The sequence below is a fragment of the Zophobas morio genome, unplaced genomic scaffold (genome assembly GCF_036711695.1).
Source record: "Zophobas morio isolate AGI-343-1 ecotype UQ-CSIRO unplaced genomic scaffold, CSIRO_AGI_Zmor_V1 ptg000024l, whole genome shotgun sequence".
Taxonomy (NCBI): Eukaryota; Metazoa; Arthropoda; class Insecta; order Coleoptera; family Tenebrionidae; genus Zophobas; species Zophobas morio.
In genome coordinates this window covers 12,166,692-12,186,299 of record NW_026972129.1, presented here as the reverse complement: position 1 = coordinate 12,186,299, position 19,608 = coordinate 12,166,692, and the positions used below count along the sequence as shown (strand labels likewise).

Below are 19,608 nucleotides of genomic sequence, written 5' to 3'. Positions count from 1 at the left end.
TATAATTTAATTTGATAATACTTACCTATAACCTGTTATGAATTTTACAATTTGCAGCAAAAATTATTTTTGTGATGTAAAGGGAGCGGGCTGGTTTTGATGCTATTTCATGTTTCACTGGTATTATTTTCAATTTTCTTGGGTTTGCTAACGATTGAATTTTGCGAATTGTAAGCAGATCTACGTATTATTTAATTTGCTTTATTTGTAGAAAACGTTTTGAATAATTTAATAGACCTTTATTTACTCTCTGCTGCGTCGATTAAAATCTTCACAAAAAATCTGTGATAAGAAATGCGGTGAAGATTTTTTGTTACTTCATGCCGCGTAATGAAATTAAATGGGTTTTGACGCAGTCCATTTTGACTTTGGTGTGTGTGTTTGGTTCGTAAAGTGGTTCCTTTATATGGTTTAATTTTGTTAAAAATAATTTATTTATGTACTAAACTGTGCCGTGAGGGATCTTCAGGGTTCGGCGCGGAAGGAAAGGAAATCCGGATTTAAAGGGTAATTATTGCCATCACACTTATTTATCCGTTTGTTATCGTTTGTTGCAGAGTTATTTATATTTTTAATTTAAATATCTAATAATAATACTAAACTAGAATTTGGTGCTCTAAGCAAATTTCAGTAACTTTAATAAATATACAATGTATTTGTTACAAGTGAGCTCACGTAACTGCAATTATTATTATTTGAAATATTTAATTTATGAATGTTAAGCGTTTTTAGATTAGTTTAGCAGCGTTCACAAAAAACGTTCACCTTTGTTTTCTTTATCGCGATGAATTGATGATATTTAAATTTTGAAATATTTGACAATCTGTTACTCCTTGGTTGGTAAGTAAGTACAATTAAAATAAATTTAACAAATGAATAAACATTTTCACAAAATAATTTTTAGTGGAAATAATGAATATCAATATATGTCTAAGTTCGTTTTTAACCTATAATATTTTTCATTATAGTTTGTAGATGAACTGTAGAATTTTTATTAATTGTTTCTCAGTTAAATTTGTAGTTATTTTAATAGTAGCTGTAAATCGCAATTTTACATGAATTTTCAAATAAGTATTTTAAAGTCACGATTTTCTGTGAGGTTTGAGAATCCATTCAGAATTTATTGATTCTAACAACACAATTTTTTATGAAAGCATTTAATGTTCAAAAAATGTGCTTCTTTGTTATCCGCACTAAACGTGTACTGAAATTTTTGGCATACTTTTATTATTGAAGATTTTAAAGTCGATCAGCGGAAGAGTTGTAGATCATATATTAACTATTCATCTTTGAAAAAAAGAAATATTAAGCAAAAATTTTGTATTTAGGTTAACATTGTAAATTCGAACTGTACCTATCTATTATTTACCTTAAAATTCGTAAAAGAAAGTAACTTCATAATACCGTTGCATTATTCACTGCCAGGCAAAAAAACTCGGACACTTGCTTGTGGTCGAACTTTTGTAAAAAACATTCCAAAAAGCAAATCATTAATGTATTTATTTATTTTTTATTTTTTTTTATTATATTCTATTATGTTCCCCAACAAGCCAGAGGTCCAGTTATAGGGGAAAAGAACGTACACAACACCCAGAGACAGGGTGGGATCGAGCCCACGTCCCAAGGTGTAGCGAGCAAGTACGAAGTTAACTAACCCACCCCGGTCCTCTATTATTCATTAATAGAAAACATTATTTTATTCTGCAATATGTGGAAACAGAAAAAAAGTTAAAAAAGTTATAACACTAAACATTGGCTTAAATTTACAAATATTCAAGTGTCCGGGTTCTTTTGTCGGTTAAATTAAAATGATTACCCTTAGTAAAAATTACATAGTAGATTTTTATTAAAAAATATGTTCTAATAGTGATTGTATCTTAAGAATCAAAAAAGTTTCTCTAAATATATCTTAAGACGATTGTTTAAATTCAGAAATCAATAATCTGCTAAATTTTTCTGCTTTTAGTAGAACGTTTTTCCGTTTATATTTTTAAGTATGGTGTACCTAAGTTAATTTTAATGGTGTTTGTTGCAGTGGGTTCGCTAGCGATAGCCGAAGAAGATGCCATGAAAGTTAGTATTTTATATTAGTTTTTATATGGTGACGGATATTTTAAAGTTTTCATTAGCCTTTCTAAAGTTAAACAAGGACACGATATTTCTACATTTCATTTATTGTGTAATTCTGTAATTCTGTCTATTGTGAATTCTTAAGGAAATTCCTTTTGGATATTTGTTGATTTTTAGATATTGCCATTTTATTTAGCTTTTAATATCTATGCTATACTAGTTTTGTTCTATATTTTTGTTATTTTTGGTGCAGTCTGTATTTGTTCCACTGTACTTTTTGTACTTCTTGACTTTACACAGCGTAAGCAAATTTGCTTTTACCAGTTCGTAGTATCACATTCACCTATAACGTACAGGCCTGAGGTAGTTCATGGATAATAAACGAAACGTTGCGACAATTCCGTGCTAATGTACACAATCCTTTGTCCTCCGACAGCCAACTTACTACCACATCCCCAGTTTATAAACAGTCATGAACGATATATGTAATAAATGTTATCTGTAAGCCGTTACTGTGGTAAAGGTTGTCTGCAAGCATACATGTTCTCAAGGAATTTTTATTAAAGTGGGTAATGGCAATAAAATTCAAAATAGTTTGTTGCAGTTCTTGACTTTTTGTGACTTTATTTTATTTTCCAGTGTATGAAAGCAAGACGTACAGATATTTTTCATTTCTTATATATAGGTTTAGGACATTTTAAATACTTGTCTATGCCACCAGTTCGTAATTAATTGGTTTGAAATTAAATTGTGAAGCACCTATACGTATTTTTAAATATTTTTAGATTATAGAAAAATATAACTGAAACAATCAGAACTTGAGCTTCCGTAGCTGAATTTCAATTAAAATTTCGGTCATCAAGTTGTAAAAAAATTACAGATGTTACGCTAAAGAAAAAGCAATACACTGACAATGAAATAAAAATTATCCTGAATTTCAGTAAAACTACACAAGCTAGTGGGAATATACAGGGGGCCAGAAAAAGCTCCACCGGCTTACATTCTGAGAATGGACATAAATATTGAAATTCTGTAAACGCCATTGTTTTTAGCATGAAGGTGGAAGCTTAATTTAAAACACTGCAAATATGACACATAAATGGTGTCGGCGTTGCAACGCAAACTTATATATTTTTTAAAGTGCAACGTATATTTTGATAGACCATGAAATTACGATTACAATGATATAACAGGTTATATGTGCATTAGTTTTAACTGCAAATAATGGACGTTAATTAATTAAATGAAGAGACTTATCTAGTTGCCGTTTATTGTATTGGAAACAGACGTGCAAACACAGTTACAGTACTTTTAACGTCAGAAATCTAGGACTATCAAACTTATTTAAATATAAATATTTAGCCTCAAATTTGTGGTGTAGAATTTTTGTTTTATTAACCATAGTTGCTGTAAATAAGAAGTTTTTACCTTATTGCCTACCAACCTATCGATGTGAATGTCCAAAATGACTGATAAATTGTTAACTGCATGGGCGATAAATTAAATTTTGTTTCTATCTCTACACACTCCTTTTATTCTTGTTTATACACTCGTTTGGTGCTTGCTCATTGCGACAGTTTGAATTTATTGTTTTATTAGCAGTAGAAATATCGATATTTTTAACTCCCGATGCGAAAAAGAGGTGTTATACTTTGAAGCCTTTGTCCGTGCGTCTGTCTTCTTGTGTCACTGTAGCTCCCAAAGGGATTAGTGATGGGAAAAACTGCTACTTCTCTGGAACGGTGACTGACTGTTCCTGTGACACCACAGTAACAGTTACAAATAGCAGCTACTTTCTGTCACTGTTCTTCGACCAACTGCGCTCAGTCCTACTGTTCCAAACGCACTGGGAATAACAACAGCACGAAACCTTTATGTATTAAGACTTGAGGCAGAGTTTTAATGTATAAATCCGTTTTACTTAAGTAAAGAAAGTATTTTATACACATTATTTTTTACATTTCTATAATCAACACAAAAAGTAAGGTATTTCATTTTGGTATAAAGTATTTTTTCCACAGCACTTTTTATATTTGTTAAAAATACAACCAAACGAAAACCAAAAACGTTGTTTAAAAATGTTTTTCATTTGCATAATTTAACTTGATGACATACTTGACTTAGATAGTGGTAGATTAGCGGACATTGACTATTTTTTCTGATATGTAATATATATAATAAAGCACGTACTGAAAGTGTCGAATACCGTCCACATGTGATATCAAATGTCTGCAATGGTTCCAAGCCGTCACTGAATTGCATATATACAGTTCCAGTAGGTTAGGTCCACGTATTTCTGTGATTCGACTCCGTTGTAATACAAGTGACTGTTCCTCAGAGTAACTGCTACTTTTAAACGTGTGTCACCACGAGGAACGGTGACATGTGAGGAACAGTGACAAAGTAGCAGACTGTTCCTTCACAACCCAACACTAAAAGGGATAAACCAACTTCAATGCTTTTTTTTGTTTGAAAGCTGGTTTAATCGAGATGGTGCTTAGCTGTGTTGATGCTAATCACTTTAGGCATTTCAGGATCAGGTCATGACACAAGTATAGGAATCAGCTTGGTTGACTGTCGCAACGAATTTCAACCAATTTCAGACTTTTTAAGCGCATTTTTTTTGTGTCTGGTGTTTTGAAGAATTAACGCGTGTTGTATTGTTTTATTCTGGATATTTTATCAAATTCGTATATACTGGTTATTAGTGTTATTATTCTGGCAAGTACATATCTTTGCTTAATGTAGTCTATACACGGAATCACAAGAATACGAAAATCTGTGTTAAGAATCAACAGTTTTCTTACAAATAAAAACATCTTGTTGTGAATAAGTATGACCAGTAGTAGAGAGTATTATTTCTCCCAGCTATGGTTAATACAGATCTCGTGGGAAACTTTGGTAATCAGTCTTAAATTTTAACGATTTTGTGACCTTGGCGAGTCACATTCAATAGAAGTAAGATGTCTAACCGTTTTATCTCTATTGCCAATTTTTTTTATATCTTGATTGGTTTTAGAGAAAAATCCTTTGAAGTCTGGCAGATACGGGTATAGAAAAAATTCGACGTTCCTGTGGGATTCCTTTTCATCTTATTCAGTTCGGAATGCAAGCTTAAAGTATAATGTTCAATATGACATTTCTAGAAATCCGTTCTAATGCTACAAGTAGTTGAATATCAAAGAAATTCACAGTATTTTCGTTTAACAATCCCTTAACAATAAAAATACAAAATAAAGTCCACGATTGAAAATTGGACGTAGGAGCTTTTCTCTTGAGAACAAATTTGATCGGCTGGTTGAAGTTGTAGTTTTTTGTTTTATGCCTCAGAGTTTGTATTTTACTGTTTATACAGGGATGTCTGCATGGAGCGCATAAAACAAATACAACAAAATCATGAGCAAAACTGCATAAAATCTCTCGGTCTGGGAATGTTGTAAACCGTCGGTAATACTTCGTTCCCATCGTTATGAAAGTTTGCTGCTTCTGACTTCATTTAAAAGTAAATGTTGGTTTATAGTAGTGAAAAATAAGTTCTCTATGCTAGTCAACTTGTGTTCAACTTATCATTAAAAGTGTCTTTAACCGCATATCGAGGTTGTAACGAACGAATGAGTTAATTCCTTGGAACAAAATCTGGTATCCCGGTTATAAATTTCCTACCAGTATTATTTTGTTGCTGACACATTTCATTAAGGAAAGACGTGGAATGAATGCATTATTTACTAATCCGAGAGTGAGAATATTTCTCTGAAATCGTCTAGAAAGCGGATCATGTTAACACGCAGTGGCTAGGCATTTGTACTTTACAAGTAACTGATGGGAATCGTTGTTTTATAGTGATTTTATTTTCTATACTTACAATACAAGAGAAACAAAAAATAACCAACAATTAATTGTTATAACTATAAGAAACGTTTTAAATACACGAAACACAAGCACGATTTGTAAAAATTTACAATTCTTTTTTGTTTATTCATTGCATACCTGACACACCTTCACCGCGCGTGCTTTATGCGATATGCAAACTTGAGTGACAGGCGTCTATTTTAACTTTTTGATAACGCGATTTCAGAAAAAATTGTAATCCATCACACAGCATAAAAGTGCTTCTGCTAGACTCGGAGGCCAAGTTTCACTTTCATGCCTGGTGATGTAATATACGCTATTACAGGAACCACATTTTTTTTTTTAAATAAAATTTGCTAAATACATAATTATATGTAAATCAGAAATGTGTAAAAGTGACAATGAAATCTGTGGCAAAAAAATTTAATATGTATATACAGGGTGAGTCACTAAGTGCGCATTCCTCGATATCTCATTAATTATTATTAAAAATAGAAGAGAAAGTCAAAGTACAAAGTTGTACGGCTCCTTGAGGACTTTACTATAAAATTATTTTATTTTTAAGTATATAGATGTTCTGTTTTTAAGGCGTGACACATAACTTCGTCTTTTTAAATGACATATCCTATGCATTTTTATATATTATGATCCAACTTGACCTTGCTCTTCAAATTAAAATTACTAATGGGCCAATTTCAAGTTGGATTTGTGATATCGCAAGTCCCGTTGCAATGGAAGATGCGATGACAGTTTTTGCGATTCGCTATTGCTATTACTGTCATCGGGGACTTGTGATATCGCAAAATCTTTCTTTGAACATTGATTACGTTCTTGGTAAAATCTCTACAAATACGCGAATTTGTTAAATCAGGAAGAATTATTCATTCTTTCAACTGATGATACTTACGTTAAAAACTCCAATATTTTATTACGCACACATTTTAAAAGAGGTGAAAACTATATAGATTATAAAAATGTAAAGGTTTCGATAAATAATAATAATGAAATTATAAAAAACTGCTATAAAATTATTTAGAGAGAACTTTCCTCACCTCTGAAGAAAAATCAAACGAAGCGAGTTCTCCATACAAATTATATATTTTTTGTGAGAACCTATACAAAATTAAAAAAAAGTAGATGTAAATTGTTAAACTACCGCTAAGGAGGCATGCTATGAGTATGTTTTAACTGAGCTGATCGTAATAACTCTTTGTGATGACGTCTTAAACTGAAGTCACACAGTTCTTTGAGTAACATAACTAAAATTATTTTCAATTTTAAAGATTGTTCTGTATTTGAGGCGTAATATACAACTAGTGTTGCATACTGATCTCGTTGCAGACTTTATAACCCTAGTGAATTTATGGAATTATGGAGCGTAAGTTAAGGAAATATTGAAATCGAGTCCACCGGGTGACTGACTTCAATACTTTCACATTATTTCGATATGTCGTTCATGACCCTAAAGTACAGAAACGTAGGTCCTCCGTTTCCATCTATTGTCTCTCTGTCTGTCCGCTGCCTGTTAGACAGATAATCTCCGAAACTACCGAACCGATTGTTATCAAATTTTATATGTGCATTACGTATATCAGTACATGGTAGAACGCTAACCAAATTTTGTGTAATCATCCCCACCACTAATGTGATGACGTCATTTCAAAATTGTACATAGTAAAGGGTTTCAAATTGTATAAAATAACATAGTCCTACACATGTAGTTTATGACTCCGACTTGAGTTTTTACTCGAAACGTCAAAAAAGTCAAAATTATGAAATTTTGCAATTTAATTTGTAATCTACAAAACCGAATGCTTCGAAATTTTGGAGATGTTTTAAATTTATCATAGGCATGGTAAATTTTTGATCAAAATGTATTTGCTCATCCCACCTAAAAAATTGATGACGTCACCCCAAAATTTTGCTGAATGAATCCTATCTAAAATGTGCACAATATGATCAGTCTATACTTGTAATTTATAACTACATTCATATTTTTTAGATTTTCTTATACACGGAGACTGAAAAAAATTAATGAATCAGTCAATTTATTTTGTTCTTGTACGTACTATATCTTGTTATTATTTAGGTATACTTTTTGGGTAAAAAACCGTGCTTATTTAATGAATTGGTCCTCTTTTCTGTGTTGAAGGGACAAAATCAATCAAATGTCAGTTTCTTTTAATACATATGCATGCATTTAATACCACCAAGCATAAACACAAACAAAACCGTTAAAGTTAAACTAGTACTTGGAATTAAGAATACGTTGTTTCCCACTCATTATCTGCTTTAAATATATTTTTTATTGTCGGCATTTATTCAGACTGTGCCACTTTGGAATTTACACCCTCCAGGCGCAGGAATTGAGGGGGTGTTATTTACCCTTCTGGAGCGAGGTAAGTTCTATCGAAATAAACTTCGACCATTTTTTTTATATTTAGTATATGTAAATTTGATAGCACACACAGATATATCGAAAGAAAAAGAACAAAAAGTAGAGCAAGATGCAGTAACAAAATACAACGTGTTTTGTTTGAAAAGAACTGAAATATCGAAAATTAAAAATTCTAAAATTTTAGGTTTTTATAAATACTCATATTAGGGGTCAATTTAATTTACACTATAACAAAGTGTGTGCCTTTGTTTATTTCTCTACATATTGTAACATAGACTTTATAAATGACCCTAGTGCGATTTTTTCCCTAAACTTTGCATTGCTAAACAATTTCAAGAAAATTGGAATAACCTGGCAACGCCGCATCGAAATTTATGAGATAGATCGCCATTTTAAAGCCTAGGAGGAGATGACTGAGAATATGTAAAAATATACAGGGTGTTATATTTAGAAAAACTAAACGGTATGTTATGGCTCAAAAGACAACACTCGGTATATGTTGTTAAAAATAATTTCAGTGCTATTGTAGGTTTAGACTCTCAGATATAGAGGAACGCATGCTTAGTGGTTAAACCTACATATGAATCTGGATTAGAGATGTACCGACTGCAGTCGGCCGACTGTTTATAAATGCAACAGACAGTGGTTTTTTTTTTCTATTTCTGTGACTACCTTAAAAACTTGTTTTATTTTAATAAAAGGAATAACTGAAGTTTCTTTTTTTTCCAAAAAATGTGTAAAAGTTTTTTGGATAATTTTAACATTTAATTTTTTGTAGTAACTCAGTACAAAAATAAAGAATAACACAATTTAGGGCAGTTTATACAATACTTAACCAATTTTAACCACTTTTTTGGAAAATTTTTGGAAATTTTGAATTCGCTCTGCGTGTTTATTGGACCATATATCGTGACGGCGATTTCAGAATCGTAACTAGCGGAAGATTATCTACACTTTGACATCAATTTTCGGTCGATTAAACTAATTTTAACCGGTTTTGACAAAGCCGACTAGTCGGCCGACTGCAGTCGGTACATCTCTAATCTGGATATAACACTAGTAACAAGAGTATAAGGGCAGGGGTATAATACTTTGCACATTTTAGACAGGATTTATTCTGTAAAACGTTAATATGACCTCATCTCAAGTTTTTGGAGGGGATAAAAAGATAAATTTTGTTTAGCTAGTGATTTATTATGCTTAGGATAATTTTAAAATGTCAAAATACTGCTTTTTGTCTCAAAAATCTTGATGTTTGAAGAAAAAATAGAGGTAGATTCATAAACTACAAACGTACATTTGTGTTATTTTATAAAATTTAAAGGGTGTTCACTCTGCAAATTTTTGAAATCACGTTTTTAAATTGTGGATAGGAAACTGGTTAGTGTTTCACCTATAAAATTTCATAAAATCAGTCCAGTAGTTTCTCAGTATATCTATGTAATAGAAACAGCAATAGACAACAAATGACAGATAGACGGAAAAGAGGATCTATCTTTTCGTGCTCTAGAAGCTATGAACTGTCGAGAAAATATGAAATTATTTCTTCGCCGGGCAACCTTAATACAACACATACTTCTCTGGTTTACTCTCGAAAAGTAAAAATTACTTAAAACCTCCATTAAATAATAGGCTATATTATATATTTAATATGATGTTGTATATCTACAAAATACATTTTAGAAACATAGTGAAGTTGTTTTGCTTACATGTATTTTATTTTTTTTACTGCTGTCCATTGGTCTATGAATTTTAGAAAATATTAAAAAAAATAGGGTTTAATTTTGAAAAAAAAAAAATAGACCATAACACAAAAATATGAACAATGACAATTTTTTCTTATTTTGCAATAGTTCATTAGTTATTAATTTAACACAAAAATACAAAGAATACTATTGTTAAATAATCTAAATTCACTACCAACTGTCGATAATAACTAATACAGTAGCTAAAATATATTTTGCAAAAATTAAGAAACTCTCAGTTTTAAAATGTGAATTTAAGTAGTTTACAACATCTTGCGTCTAAGTTATTACTTTGCACAAAGTTGAATAAGCGGGTTGAACTCTATTTTTCTGCATGGTTTGTGCGACAGCTGTACTTGTTATCGATTGTTTATAAAGAACATTTCGTTATGTGTAACAAACTGACCACTGAAAATTATTAATCAAATGGATAAAGCTTTATCCTGTCCTCTGTATTTATGTGTGTGGAGAAATCAATAGGGAACCTAGAAATAAACATTCAAAAATTGCAAAATTCATGTTTGTAAATTTAACAAATATTGAATTTTCATTTAAAACTATATTGTTCGTGCAGCTTATTTCCAAAGTTTACTAAAAATATCGAAGCTGTGGGAATTGAGCTTTTTGGTAAATTTAATTAAATATTTTCTGCTATGGTACACTAAAATATTGGAACTCGTGTTATAAGTCTTTTAATAAAGTTTCATTTTAACAAGAAGATTACTGTTTTGTTACAGTTGTTCATTTTCTGAGTTGATAGTTGTCAATAGTTATTTCCCCTTGTGCTCTAATAAATTTTGTCGTTTATACGACACTAGCAATGGGTAAAGCTTCCACATGCTGCCAAACGTGTCACTTTACCGACTTAGCACTCACTTCATTACTAGACAGCAGGAGCGTGTTTCTATGAAGTTATAATCTGCATTAGTTTGAAAACAAAGCAGTGCACCTGTTCATTAATAGAGTTATAAATCAATTACAATGCCGCCAGTAGAAATTTGTAATTTCCATCAACCAGTAACTCGGTTAATTTATTAACATATTGTAGTGCGTGATGACGCCTTGAGAAGTGCCGATCTTAGGTGAGAATTTAATTAAAATTAGCCTAGAAGCGCGAATTAATCTCGAATGGATTTGCACCCAACAAAATATATTACTCGGTAATGATATTATCGTTGGAAACTATTGTGCTACGTTGTACCTCGTTTAATTCGGTCGCCTCCAGGTTACCATTGTTGTTGCTGTCATAATGGGAAAACATAATGGAAACCAAGTAATCTTTACTATGATTGTCCTGGGACATCAGCCTGGCATGGTTGTATAGCAATAAATTATCCTAAAAACAATTTAGTTGTCGGTGAAAAAAGCCAGTATATTGTTTGGCGGAAGCGCTTACTTTCATTATTTCATACTCTTGCATGGAACAGTCTTCTTTGTCGTAGGGCACCCCATCTCCCTTTTCTCTTTCATAGTCGATCTCGTTTTCCATATAACCAGGATCTTCCGTTTTGGATCCCGAAGATGGTGAAACTTCGGCAGTTGACTGGAAACAAAAAACAAATCAATAGTTAGTAGTATTGTCGGATAATGTACAGCGTGACACACAGAAGAATAGTACGACAAAAGAAGGTTTTTATATCCATCCAAACCACACCTTTTTGGCGAAACTTATGCTGGAAATTTATTATATATAAGTATTACTTATCTTTACTGTTTAATTAACGTAAAAAATATCGGTTCTTTATTCCCATATTCTAGAGCCTGTTTATCTCGTGCCATCAGAAATCAGAAATCTTGCCTGTTGGCAGTTTTATTAGGTGATAATCTCGGAAACACTGAACTGTCTACTCTGAAATTTTAGGCGCACTTTAAGATTATCGCTTAGATAGTAAAACGCTAAACAAAAGGTGTCCGTTCTTTCCAACTAACAATAAGTCACTGGAATTGTACATTGTGGAATGTTCCTTTGTCTGTGACTTTACGTGAAATTAGTTGTAAGTTTGTTTTAGCGTTTACAGAATTTGGTCTAAATTTTGTCTGTTCATTCCATAAAAAGGTCATCAGCAAAAATTACTAAAAGCTTCTTATAAATTATCCCAAGAACCAATAATGGCTTACTATTTTTAAATTTTTTCTGGGGTACTAGAAATACAATACTGTTATGATTAATGTTCACTGTGCGTTACATATTCGTTTCTACAAAAATGATGACATTTTTACAAAATTTCATTAAAAAAAATTCACCCTAAATATGAAATATAACATACTGCTATACATGTGATAATTATAATATGACAATACCTCGTATCTAACATTTTTTCAGAAAACGGGATGAATCCATTAGATATTTTCTAGATATTGTTACATTACCGATAATACAGGGTGTCTCAGAAATAATACATTAATTTTAGTCAGTTATAAAGCTCAACAAACTCAACAACTTATATTGTTTATCTTAAAAAATAAAGTTAACGGAATTATAATTTACCAGTTATGGGAGAAATTGCATAAAGGATTTATTTAAAAAGTTGACTATAATACAAACAGTAACTTAGTGATTGCAAGTAGACTAAGAAAATTTTATGTTTTTATTTCCTGCAAAAATTGATGACGTTATTTTAAAAGTTTGGTCAGTAAATCTCATTTAAAATATGTTAAATGGTATTTCTTTAGTTATACCCCAAGTAAAACTTTATCTCTTTCTTATGCACTTTGTGTGAGACCAAAAATTACCAAATTTTGAGTATGTCATAGAAATTTTATGTTAAATTTTGAAATTTGTCGTCAAAATTATTTCTCAAATAGAATCTTTGGTTTATTTAACGTTTTACTACTCTACTTAATTCTGAACAATGAAACGATTTAGTGATCTAACAAAACAAGTTATATTAAATAAATATTTAGTAAAAGTAGTATACCTATATATGTAAAAAAACATGCCAAGACGGTTCAACACAAACTACAATTACAAAAAGGGGAGAAGGATGTAGATATATTGTAGTTTACACTGGCAATAAACACGGATTTATTGAAGGAGCGTCTCTAATTTTTAAGGCAGAAACAAAATCTGGCGATTGTCATGATAACATGAACCAGAAAAATTTTGAAAAGTGGTTTAAAGAGCAATTAATATCCAATATTCCGGGACCGTCTCATATTATATTGGGTAATGCAACTTACCACTGTAGACTTACTTTGCTTATTTTAGTTTTGATAAGTACACTATACTTATATTTGCTCTTTATTCGTCGGAAAAAATTCCTCGAAAGAGTTGGAAAAAAAGAAAATGATTATCCTGAAAAAGCGATGAAAGATCAGATTTGGAATATTATGCTCAATACCTCCCCGAAAAATTGTAACATTTAAAAATCATTTTAATGGTATCGTCGGAATGTAAACGAAAGTATTATAAAAGTATTCCAAAAACGAATGCTTCTCCTGTTGATTTACTGAAAACTTGGGAAAATGTAACAAACCAAGTTCCCAATATACCCTTTTATATAAGCACATGCAAAAAAACATAGAGTCGGCAAGCCAAATGGAAAAGATTCTGGACAATTATGAAACAAATCAAGCCATTATCAATGTTTATTCCATTTCAGATGAAAGTGTCAGTGAAGATGATGACAGTAGTGTTGACGATTTAGAGTTGTGTTAAAATTAATGTCTAATTAAAGAATAAAACTTATAATTATTATTCAATTAATTTTGAACTTCTCCCATTTCCATTGATATGTTATCTTAGCAAGTTATCCTTAACATACAAGAAAGCACATACTTTTGGTCATTAAAAACCGTCACAGTCTAAGTGAACAGAGATATTTCCAGGACTTTATATGTTTTTGAAATATTGGGAACTTACTAAAAGTCGGATGAATAAAAATCAAATGAGTGCTTTTACTTTAATTAGACTACATATGTAGGTTAGAGAAACAGTATAGAACATGTGAAAAATGTGACTTGCGCAGGATATTTAATATGCTTTAGAATGCTATGGGAATAATGTCTAAATTCTCTAATAATTTTTTATTTTATCCAGTGTAAAACCATAGTCATATTTTTCAATGATTATAAGATCTAGGCCATTTCCATCTGTCCATTTGATAAAAAGTAAGATTGCTTACACTTCCCTGCTTGGACTGTTTGTTTAAAATAGTTAAGAGCGAGGAGATTTGACGTTTTGTTGATTATTATTATTTATCAAGCCGGTAATTTTTGAGTTAGTGTCTTTATTAAAAAAAAATTTCGTTGTTACATATTGTTATGTTGTTCTCTATTCTAGTTTTCCCCCATTGTCTAAACTAATGTTCGAAAAAACACCTTAACCCAACAGTTTTCCAAAATTTACTCTGGGGGGATAGATAGATTAGCTTGGTTATTAATTCATTATATCCACAAAATATCTGTCATTTGTTGGCGATTTTATTAGACAGATAACCTCTGAAACTACTAGAGCAATTGTTCTGAAATTTAGTTTGTGTCTTATTTAGAATATGCCAAATCGACCACTTTTGGACCCGACCCCTTTCGAGTTTACTGAAATTTTTACATTAGTTGCTACCCCACCAAAGACATTTCTGAAATTTTTTTCAAATTTTTTTACCAAACCAAAAAGAAGTAATGAATTTTTCAAAAAAATGGCTTTCTTTTTCAAAAAACTACAACTGGTTCAAAAATTGAGTTATCGGCACGTTTTTTTCCAAAATTTTTGTCTTTAAATGTATTTTTCAGAAAAAAAAAACGAAAAAAAAAATTGATGTGAGGTTCTATGAGATTTTTCACTTTTTTGCGAAAAACCGTCGATTTCTCGAAGTCTGACATTTTTGATTTTTTATTTTTTTTCCTAAAAAAAACTTTAGATTTTTTTCTGGGCATAACCCCGTGAATACGGGAGTGGGCCGAATTTGCGTTCTTTTTTTTTTCAATTAAGAAAAGAAGATTTTTAACTCGATTTTTAGCTTTTTTGTTTTAAAAACTGTATACATTAAAATTACTTTTAAATATGTAATATTATAATATTTCGTACTTAATTTATAACCTTACTTTAAGGTTTATGATAAAAATTTCACGATTAATAAAATTAAAAATCGATTTTTTAAATACTTATTAAACAAACTATGTATTTCCTTTTTCGTTGGCGCTGAAATAACTTAACATATTCTAGATTGATCTGAATTTGAAAAATTACGAACATGAAGACAACCATCTCTGTCTGGAATCACATTGTGCAATTGCCGAGTTCGAGTAATTGATTTTCTTCTTGAAAAGTGATCACTTAAATCATTTACAGCTTTATTATAATTCTCTTCTGGTGAAAACTTAACCGCTATGTTCAGAAAGTTATCCGATGAACAAGCTCATACACAAAGTTTTTGAGGTGTGGTTCTTGGTTTGTCTACTGCTACCTGAAGACTTGCTCTCGCTGGTAATCTTTTGAGTGTGTCACCAATACCATCCCATGAACCTTTTCCACGGGCAGTAACGAAAAAATACCATTTGGCAGGAATGCCAAATCATTTGCATGGTAGTATAAATTGACAAAGTTTTTGAAATTTTTGAATTTTCAATTATATAGAATATGTAAATTATTTAAGCGCCAACGAAAAACGAAATAAACAGTTTATTCAATAAGCACTTAAAAAATTGATTTTTAATCTTATTAATCGTGAAATTTTGATCATACATCATAACCTAAGGTTATAAATCAAGTATGAAATATTGTAAAATTAAAAAATTTAAAATAATCATAAATAGAATTTTTAAAATAAAAAACTTAAAAATTGAATTAAAAATTTCTCTTTTTAATTAAACAAAAAGAACGCAAATTCGGCCCACTGTTGACGGTTTTTCTCAACAAATTGAAAAATCTCATAAAACCTCCCTTCAAAATTTTTTTTTATTTATTTTTTTCTGAAAAGTACATTCAAAGAGAAAAATTTTGAAAAAAAAGTCCCGGTAACTCAATTTTTGAAAAAGTTACAATTTTTTGGAAAAAAGAGCCATATTTTTTTTAAATTCATATATTTTTTTTGGTTGGGTAAAAACAATTGAAAAAATTCTCAGAAACGTCTTTAGTGGGGTAGAAAAAAATATAAAAATTTCAGTAAAATCGAAAGGGGTCTGGTTCAAAAGTGGTCCATGTGGAATGGAATTACCCATATGTATAGTAAAACACTAATCAAAATTTATCTGAGCATCCCCACCGACAGTTTGACGATGTCATCTTAAAGTGCCGGGTGACTATTAATGACTGAAACAATTTTTGTGGTGGTAATTCTGAAATATTGGTAGCAATCTTAACATGTCAGTTCACAATTGTCAACTTTGACAGGAGCGCTGCTAACGCACCTTACAAACGTGGTGAGAAAATGACTTGGTTCCTAAATTTCATTTTGACAGTAGGTATGCCATCAGAAAATTTTAAACATGTCGCCAAGCTGACAAAAAAAACACAATCATAATTACAACCACAACACGGCTACCACGTATTACAACATAAATTCTACTTAAATATGTATTTGTAGTTTATTGATCCGCCTTTATTTTGTACCTTCAACATCTGAATTTCTGGAAAAAATCTTAAAAGTTACTATATATTATGAGTCGATGGTTGTAATTTACGAATGAATTTTCATGTTTTAGGACAGCTTATACCTATACGGCGTAACTCATTTCCCTGAAATTCTGGAAATACAGTATTGATATTATTAACATGCTTCTTTGCCTGTAATTTGACAGTTCATAAGGTACGAGACAAAAAATTATCACGGTGCAGAATTTTTGCCTAAATGTATTAAAAGAAAGTGAAGATACCTGGTTGATTGAGCAATTCCATTTTTAATTAATTTAATAAAACCTTTTCACAGAAAACACTAAACTGAACGAAATTTATTGAAAATATGTAATTTTGTTAACAGACTTATTGTGACAAATTATTATCACGCTTAAAAGGGAAATAACTAACTAACTAAATGAAAACTAATTTAATACCCAATGTATTTTCCACCTGCTTCTATGAGATTGTAGACGCGTTGCTTCATAGAATTGACCAAATGGATGAAGTAATTGACGTCCAAATTCTGCCAAGCCCCCAAGATACCATCTTTCGATTCATTAACTGTTGCGTACTGCTTCCCATCTTTATAAACCTCTCGTACAAGAGAACTCCATACATTCTCAATAAGGTTGAGATGTAGGCTTTTCGCAGGCTATTATAGCAAAGCTATATGTATTTTGTCGTTGAAACTACGTTTTCGATGAATTAGACACATGAATCGACGCATTATTTTGCTGAAAAATCACTTTGCTGTCTTGGAATAGGTTCAAAGGTGGTTTGAGGTGCATTTCCAACACATCTTGGTAATTCAGAGAGTCCATTCGATTTGATTAATGCTAAGTTATTATTTCCTAAGCTACTAAAGGCACCCCAGACCATAACATTGTCACCTCCTTGAACTCGTTTTGACAAATACTTTGGTTCTTTCCGTAAATCGTGCCAATAATATCTAAAACCATCAGGACCATCAAGATGAACTTTCTTTTCATCTGAAAAAACTATCTGGAACCATTCTTCATTTTTCGTCTGCATTTCTCTGGCCCATTCACGACGTTTTTGAATATGTTCTTTTGTGAACATTTGTTGTTTCTTATATTTGGCATATTTAACATTTTTGTCATTAGCCAGTTCGCAAAACTGTTCTTTTGTGAACAGGAAGTCCTAGGGTCGTTTTTATCATTTGAGACGACATGTTTATCCTTTATACCCGGAGTCACAATGGATCTTTTGGCACGTGCAGTGAGTTTTTCTTTTCTTCCACAATTTTGTCGTCCATTTTCACTGTATTTCTTTCTTACAAACGTGGAGATTGTGGTCCGATCTCTTCCAATCTTTCATCCTATTTCCGCAAAAGTCAAACTTTGGTCATAGTATGCCTCAATCTGTCCTTTTTCACGTTCTGTTAAATCGTTTTCTTTGCCCATGGCGAAAGACAATTATTGTAGCTCAGCCAATTATATTTCGACACTTTATCAGTTCTAACAAACAATTGCATATCGTGCATATCATACAAATAAACAACGATTACGCATACTACGTTTTTCTAATTGATTTTTATACAAAAAGTGATGCGTGATAATTTTTTATCTCAAAATTTCTTGACAAAATTGAGTTTTCACAGATCAGAAATTATTTGATGCAAAAATATCACTGAAAAAAGCATTTTTGTATACTAAATTAACTTCTACTGGGTGTATTATTTAGTCAAAGGTCTAGATAATAAAAAATTCTTAAAAAATTGCACCGTAATATTTCTAATTTTGTAAACCTAATATTTGAAAGTTGAAACAGGCGCTCCGAAATACAACAACTAAGTTCCTTATAAACTGATTTTTAACTTTGATTTAAATTTTACGTCAATTTTGTTTTTCATCCTGCTGTGACTTCAACAACTGTCACTTGAAACATCCTTTCTAACTATACTTTTCTTGTTTTCTTGGTTGTTGTTGCTACCTGGAGAAATACTCTTTACATTAAAAACAATACTTTTCAAAATTGTATTTGCGTACTTGCACATTCACTCAAAAATTGCATTTCCATTGGTCAGAAAGGGATCATGATGGAGTCGTGTTTGTGAAACGGACAGAAGGTAAACGGTGCGGGGAAATACTCGATTAAAGCAGCTTGGGATGAATTTCGGAAAGAATTTCCCAACAATATCATCAACCGTGCCCATTTTTGCAAAGCATTGCAACTATGTGTGACAAAATTCAATAAAAAATATATATCTTATTATATTATATATGTATGTATAACGAAACTTATGATAACGCATGTAGAGTGTTCCTTGTATTAAAAACTCTGTTTAAAAAAGTTTGTCGATGGCGTGATTTGTAGGTTTTATGGGTTAACTTTAATCCGTGACTACGCAGATGCTCATGATGATTAGTGTTAAACGTAGTTGCTAAGTCAGCAGATAAGCATCCGTTTAATACATTTTTTGTCGTCTTTTCAGAAATACTACATAAAGATAACTTTTTAAACCGCTCGGAATATGAGAGATTTCGTACTGTTTTAAGCATTTTTGTCGCAAGATACTGGGTTCGTTCTAGAAGGTTTATGTCGCACTGTGAGAGCAATACTCACGTAAGTCAAAATTTGCCGAATTCTTAAATTTATCATTAATGCATAAAAAAGTTAATGTAGTTTTAGTATATAAACGTATAAACGGTTTTTAATAGTTGCGTAATGCTCAAATTCATCAAAATGTTTGTATTGCATTTCCGAACAATACGTGTGCACTTAATGCAAGACTGCCGTATCTCAAAACTAAGTGAAATGCACGTAAGCTATGAAGCTATGAGATTTCAGTCGATGTTGAAAATCTGATACTCCTACTAATTTAGGTACAAATTGAACACAACAAATGCACAATGTCTTCTGATATAGTTAAGAACTGACCGAAAACATGGAAATCAATTTTTCTTTGAATAGGAAAAGTATGAAAGTTAATTACAGCGAAATACAAAATTTAAGATTTGTCAAAAATT

General features: G+C 31.2%; 1 protein-coding gene across 1 annotated transcript in view; it reads right to left on the bottom strand.

Annotated features, from left to right (window-relative positions):
• Window positions 1–19,608, bottom strand: part of LOC135135185 (follistatin-related protein 5-like) — a 344,450-nt gene that overhangs the window by 58,325 nt on the left and 266,517 nt on the right. The window contains exons 6-7 of the mRNA XM_064064188.1: window positions 11,459–11,605; window positions 11,264–11,398 (exon numbers count right to left, since the gene is read on the bottom strand). Coding sequence (XP_063920258.1) covers window positions 11,264–11,398; window positions 11,459–11,605 — 282 coding nt within the window. The remainder of the gene's footprint in view (window positions 1–11,263; window positions 11,399–11,458; window positions 11,606–19,608) is intronic.